This window comes from Ochotona princeps, chromosome 7 (genome assembly GCF_030435755.1).
Source record: "Ochotona princeps isolate mOchPri1 chromosome 7, mOchPri1.hap1, whole genome shotgun sequence".
NCBI classification, from domain to species: domain Eukaryota; kingdom Metazoa; phylum Chordata; class Mammalia; order Lagomorpha; family Ochotonidae; genus Ochotona; species Ochotona princeps.
In genome coordinates this window covers 84,944,258-84,951,371 of record NC_080838.1, presented here as the reverse complement: position 1 = coordinate 84,951,371, position 7,114 = coordinate 84,944,258, and the positions used below count along the sequence as shown (strand labels likewise).

Genomic DNA, 7,114 nt, shown 5'->3' with positions numbered 1-7,114 from the left:
GCTTTTTTCTTATGATTTATTTATTTTGAAAAGTCAGGTATAGAGAGAGAGAAAAAGAGAAAGATCTTCCATGCATTGGTTCACTCCCCAGGTGGCCACGATGGTTGGAGTTCAGCTGATCCGAATCCAGGAGCTTCTCCGGGGTCTCCCATGTGGGAAACGAAACCCAAGGCTTTGGGTCATCCTCAACTATTTTCCCAGCCTCCATAAGCAGGGGGCTGGATGGGAAGTGGAGCAGCTGGGACATGAACAGGTGCCCATATGGGTTTCCAGGTAGTGTAAGCAGAGAATTTATGCTATGAACCATCAGACTTGTTTTCTTATTGGTGAATTCTGGTGATCTTTCACATATTCTTAGAAATCCTATTTTTAAATCTAACATTGACAAAGAATTTTTTCCAATTTGAAATTTCTCTTTTCATTATTTTTAATCATGTTGTTGGAAGAGCAAAATATTTTCCCTTTGATTCCACAGCTAAGAAATCTTTGCTCAAATCAGTCACCAAATGTTTTCTATGTTGTGTTCTGGAAGTTTATTGCTTTACTTTTGGCATATGTATGTGTGATCCCTGAGTAAGTGTTTTAGCTACAGCACAGAGTGAAAGACCCTCACCAAAAAGCATGAGCTTTAACAGCAGCAACGCCATTATGCAAGGCTTAGAACTAAGAATAACAGGATCTCTGGGAAGGAAGCGGACAAGGACAGGGCAAGCTTGCCTCATATCCGTGGCCAAACATCTGGCCCCCAAATAAGGCAGAAATATTAGGAAAGAGAGCTAACTCAGCGCCAACTCAGCTGTTATCAGAGATAGGGAACCAACTCAAGGCTAAACTAGTCATTATTAAAAATCCCCGGTACTAAAATAAAATTGTCATCATCATGACCCTGGCCTTATAGGAGTCCACCAATCAGAGTCCTGTAACTATGCTTCTTGCTTCTGTAATTGCGCTTCTGCTCCTGAACCCCATAAAAACCCCCAGACCCCAACCTAGGGCGCGCAAGTCTTCCAAGAGACTTTGTTGCCCCAGGTACCTGTGTATCTGAATAAACCTCTTGCTGTTTGCATCCGTACAAGTGGTCTCGTTGTTCCTTGGGAGGGGCCTCTCCAAAGGAGGGACACCCATATCGGGGGTCTTTCATTTGGGGGCTCGTCCGGGATCAGAGGCCCCTGCCCAAGGACCACCGACCCACCTCCGGGAGGTAAGCTGGCCAGCGCTTGAAATTTGTTTATGTCCTTGTCTTTGTGTTTGTGTTGAAATCTCGCGCTTGCGTTTGTACGACCCGGCCGTGTCGCTTTGTACTTGGCGGACCCGTGGAGGAGCCGACGGGCTCGGACTCCCGACCGCAACCCTGGAAGACGTTCCGGGGACATTTGGAGTCAGGTTTCTGGCTCATTTGAATTTTGTGAACCTGACCCGAATAGGACTCTTTGGGGCTCCCCCACTGTCTGAAGGGTACACGGTTCGTTTGGGAGACGAGAGATCCGGACTCTCATCACGATCTCCATTTGAGTTTTTGCTTTCGGTTTGGCACCGAAGCCGCGCTGCGAAGTTGTTTTGTTTCAGTGCCGGCCTATTGTTTGTGGTTTTTGTGTTCAGTGTTTTGTCTGTCGAGATAATGGGACAATCTATTACCACCCCACTTAGCCTTACTTTACAGCATTGGCGAGATGTCCAGGACATGGCTAACAATCAGTCAGTAGATGTCCGCAAGAAAAAATGGATTATCCTTTGCTCCTCAGAGTGGCCAACCTTCAACGTTGGCTGGCCAAGAGATGGAACCTTTAATCCTAACATTATTTCACAGGTCAAACACAAAGTGATGGATCCTGGTCCTCATGGTCATCCAGACCAAGTGGCCTATATAATTACCTGGGAGGCCCTCATTCATGCTCCACCTCTGTGGGTCAGGCCTTTTATTACTCTTAAACCACCCTCTACCCCCATCCCCTCTGCTCCTCCTCCCCTTCCAACCCTTGGGCGCCCCTCTCAGTCTTCACTCTACCCAACCCTTGTCAAACCCACACAGATTCAAAATGCAAAGGAAAAATCACCCAAAGTTAAGGTCTTACCCCCAGGAGAAGATCTAGTAATGGACCTGCTGGCTGAGGAACCCCCACCATATCGAGATCAACAAGCGGCAGAAGCTGAACCGGAAGAGACCCCAGCCGCCGATCCTGCACCTTCCCCGATGGCAGGGCGGCTACGAGGGCGTCGGGAACAACCTCCTGACTCCACTTCCCGTGCCCTCCCCCTGCGGGCCGGTCCCAATGATCGGCTCCAGTACTGGCCGTTTTCTGCCTCTGATTTATACAATTGGAAACATAACAATCCCCCCTTTAGCAAGGATCCCTCTATGCTAACCTCTTTGATTGAGTCTATTTTAGTGACACACCAACCCACTTGGGATGATTGTCAACAGTTACTACAGACATTATTGACGACCGAGGAAAAACAACGGGTTTTCCTGGAGGCCAGGAAAAATGTTCTAGGAGACAATGGCCGCCCCACCCAATTACCCAATGAGATTGATGCAGCCTTTCCTTTGGAGTGGCCCAATTGGGATTTCACTACGGATGAAGGTAGGAACCACCTGCGTCTCTATCGCCAGTTGCTCATAGCGGGTCTCCATGGGGCGGCACGGCGCCCCACCAATTTGGCTCAGATCAAGCAGGTAGTACAGGGGTCCGAGGAAACTCCCTCGGCATTTCTTGAGCGGCTAAAAGAGGCCTACCGTATATACACCCCATATAACCCAGAAGATCCAGGGCAAGCCACCAATGTGGCCATGTCCTTCATCTGGCAATCAGCTCCAGACATTAGAAAGAAACTTGAGAGACTTGATAATCTCAGAGAAAGCTCTATTCAGGATTTACTTAAAGAGGCAGAACGTATCTTTAATAAGCGTGAAACTCAGGAAGAAAGAGATGAGAGACTTAAAAAGGAAGCAGAAGAACGTGATGAAAGGTTGAGACGTGAAGCTGAAGAGAGAGAGAATGTCAGAGATCGCAAAAGAAACAAGGAAATAAGTAGGCTATTAGCCACCATAGTGACAGGACAAACTCAGGAGAGACGAGGAGGGGATCGGAGGAGCCCCCAAGTAGATAAAGATCAATGTGCCTATTGCAAGGAAAGAGGACATTGGGCCAGAGATTGCCCTAAGAACCCAAAGAGATTTAAAAGACCAGGGCACCCGGCTTCCATACTGACTCTAGAAGATTAGAGAGGTCAGGGCCAGGAGCCCTCCCTGAGCCCAGGATAACTCTTAACGTTGGGGGGCAACCTGTCACCTTCCTGGTGGATACCGGGGCACAGCACTCGGTGTTGACCCATGCGCCGGGACCTTTGAGCGACAGATCGGCTTGGGTCCAAGGAGCGACCGGAGGAAAAAGATACCATTGGACGACTGACCGAAGAGTGCAGCTGGCGACTGGTAAAGTGACTCATTCTTTTCTACATGTTCCTGATTGCCCCTATCCATTATTGGGACGGGATTTGCTTACCAAATTAAGGGCGCATATACATTTTGAGAGTAATAGGATTCGAATAACTGATCCAAAGGGAGCGCCTCTCCAGGTCCTCACCCTCCAATTAGAAGACGAATACAGGTTATATGAGATTCTGGGGCCAAATAATACAGAGATAAAAAATTTAAACTTAGATTCTTGGATAAAGAGATTTCCTATGGTTTGGGCGGAAACCGGAGGGATAGGCCTTGCACTCCGGCAGCCGCCTCTGATCATTGAACTGAAAGCCACTGCGACTCCGGTCTCTATAAAGCAGTACCCAATGTCCCAAGAGGCTTATCAGGGTATCAGACCACATATCAAGAGACTTCTGGATCAAGGCATTTTGGTTCCTTGCCGATCACCTTGGAATACCCCGCTTCTTCCAGTAAAGAAGCCGGGAACAGAGGACTATAGACCTGTACAAGATTTAAGGGAAGTTAATAAAAGAGTGGAAGATATTCATCCCACTGTGCCTAATCCCTATAACTTACTTAGCACACTTCCGCCTACACATATTTGGTATACAGTTTTAGATTTGAAGGATGCCTTCTTTTGTCTCAGACTTAGTCCCCAAAGCCAATCTTTGTTTGCTTTTGAATGGAAGGACCCGGATTTGGGACTCTCAGGTCAACTGACCTGGACCAGGCTGCCTCAAGGCTTCAAAAATAGTCCCACATTATTTGATGAGGCTCTCCATCGGGACCTCGCAGATTTTAGAGTCCAGAATCCAACTCTAATACTTCTAGAGTATGTGGATGACCTCCTGTTGGCAGCAACCACCGAAACAGATTGTCGACAGGGCACTGAGTCCCTGTTACAAACTTTGGGACAATTAGGCTACAAAGCCTCTGCAAAGAAAGCACAGCTCTGCCAAACCCAGGTCACATATCTAGGATATCAGTTAAAAGATGGACAGAGGTGGTTGACTGCCGCCCGCAAGCAGGCGGTGACCAACATGCCCGCCCCAAGGAATTCTCGTCAACTACGAGAGTTCCTGGGGACCGCGGGTTTCTGCCGCCTATGGATTCCTGGGTTTGCTGAAATGGCAGCCCCTCTTTACCCCCTTACAAAGCAGGGAGCAACGTTTAACTGGGGGTCTGAGCAGCAACAGGCTTTTGATGATATCAAGCAGGCTCTTCTGACTTCTCCTGCTTTGGGCCTTCCCGATGTCACGAAGCCCTTTGAATTGTTTGTGGATGAAAAGCAGGGCTACGCAAAGGGAGTCCTGACCCAAAGATTGGGGCCCTGGAGGCGACCTGTAGCCTACCTCTCTAAGAAACTGGATACTGTTGCCTCTGGCTGGCCACCTTGTTTGCGGATGGTGGCAGCTATAGCCGTTTTAACTAAGGATGCTGGCAAATTAACTTTGGGACAATCATTGACTATCTTGGCGCCTCATGCAGTTGAAGCCCTAATCAAACAACCGCCAGACCGCTGGCTCTCCAATGCCCGTATGACCCATTATCAAGCTATGCTCCTTGACACGGACCGGATACACTTTGGACCCGTTGCTGCCTTAAACCCAGCAACTCTGCTTCCCCAACCGGAAGATATAGAGCAGCATGACTGCCTACAGATCCTCGCAGAAGTACACGGGACACGACCAGACCTAACGGATCAGCCCCTCCAAGACGCGGACTTCACCTGGTATACGGACGGGAGCAGCTTCATAGATAATGGAGAACGGAAAGCCGGAGCAGCAGTAACCACAGAGACCGAGGTAATCTGGGCTAAGGCCCTTCCATCCGGGACCTCAGCCCAGAAGGCTGAACTCATCGCCTTAACCCAGGCGCTCCAAATGGCAAAAGGTAAGAGGCTTAACGTTTATACTGATAGCCGTTATGCTTTCGCCACGGCACATGTTCATGGAGAAATATACCGAAGGCGAGGGTTACTGACTTCAGAGGGCAAAGACATTAAAAATAAGTCTGAGATCTTGGCTTTACTTAAGGCCCTGTTTTTGCCTCGAAAATTGAGTATCATCCATTGCTTAGGACACCAAAAAGGACAGAGCCCAGAAGCTCGGGGCAATCGACTGGCAGACACTGCTGCCCGGGAAGTGGCTCTAGAGAACAAAGCTCCGCCCCGAGCTCTTTCTCTAACTACCCAGGAAGTGCGGTCCACCCTGGATACCTCTTTTGAGTATGGCTTTGAAGATATAAGAATCTTACAAGAATTAGGGGCACAACATGATGCTGAAAAAGGACATTGGGTATTTCATGGTAAACCTGTAATGCCCCAAAAGCAAACTCGTGAATTAATTACCTGCTTACATAAATTAACCCATCTCAGCAGTAGAAAAATGAAAATCCTTCTGGATAGAGAAGAGAGTCCTTATTTCCTACTAGGGAAAAATAAAATCTTACAAACTGTAGTGGATGAATGTACGGCGTGTGCACAAGTTAATGCGGGAAAAACCAAAGTAGGACAAGGAACTCGAGTGCGAGGACACCTCCCTGGGACTCACTGGGAAATTGATTTCACCGAGGTAAAGCCTGGACAATATGGTTATAAATATCTTCTAGTATTTGTGGATAACTTCTCAGGATGGGTAGAGGCTTTCCCCACTAAGCACGAGACTGCAAACGTTGTGACCAAGAAACTGTTAGAAGAAATCTTCCCAAGGTATGGTATGCCTCAGGTATTAGGAACAGATAATGGGCCTGCTTTTGTTTCTCAGATAAGTCAATCAGTGTCCAAGTTACTGGGGATTGATTGGAAATTACATTGTGCTTACCGACCCCAGAGTTCAGGACAGGTAGAACGAATGAATAGAACCATCAAGGAGACTTTGACCAAATTCACGCTTGCAACTGGCTCTAGAGACTGGGTGCTCCTCCTTCCGGTAGCCCTTTACCGAATTAGAAATACTCCAGGACTACATGGTCTCACTCCTTTTGAAATCTTGTACGGCGCACCTCCGTCCCCCGTTAGTCTTTCTAGTTCAAATTTAATCCCTTATTTTGCCAATAAACCTTCTTTAAAAGCTCATTTGCAGGCCTTACAACTTGTACAGCGGGAAATCTGGAAACCACTTGCAGCTGCCTACAAGGACCAGACGGATCAACCAGTGGTACCCCACCCTTTCCAGATAGGAGACTCTGTGTGGGTCCGCAGACACCAGACTAAGAACCTGGAACCTCGGTGGAAGGGTCCTTACACCGTCCTTTTGACCACACCAACAGCACTCAAAGTAGACGGCATCTCATCTTGGATCCACGCCTCCCACGTCAAGGCTGCCCACTCTTCAGAAGAAGAAAGCAACGCCACGACAACATGGAAAGTCCAACGCACTCAAAATCCTCTAAAGATAAGATTAACCCGTGGGGCTCCCTGATTATTATAGGAGTGATGTTAAATTCTAGCTTAGTTCACAGCAGTCCCCATATCTCCCGATCAATGGCTTGGGAAGTTCTCTCTCAAACTGGAGATGTTGTGTGGTCAACCTCCCAAATAGCCCCCCCTGGGACCTGGTGGCCTGATTTAACCCCTGATGTGTGTGATTTAGTTGCCGGTCTTAATAATTGGGACATCCCCTCAATAGATCCTGCAAAAGAAAGACCTAAATGTGTCCCTAAGTCCAAGTATGGCTTATGTCCATGCCA

At 48.0% G+C, this 7,114-nt stretch overlaps 1 protein-coding gene across 1 annotated transcript; it reads left to right on the top strand.

Moving 5' to 3' along the window:
* Positions 1 to 1,618: 1,618 nt before the first annotated feature.
* On the top strand, positions 1,619 to 6,846 carry LOC131480731 (uncharacterized). Its single transcript, XM_058666666.1, is given in 2 exon segments — positions 1,619 to 3,239; positions 3,242 to 6,846. Coding segments are annotated over 2 exon segments (5,226 nt in total).
* Positions 6,847 to 7,114: the final 268 nt, after the last annotated feature.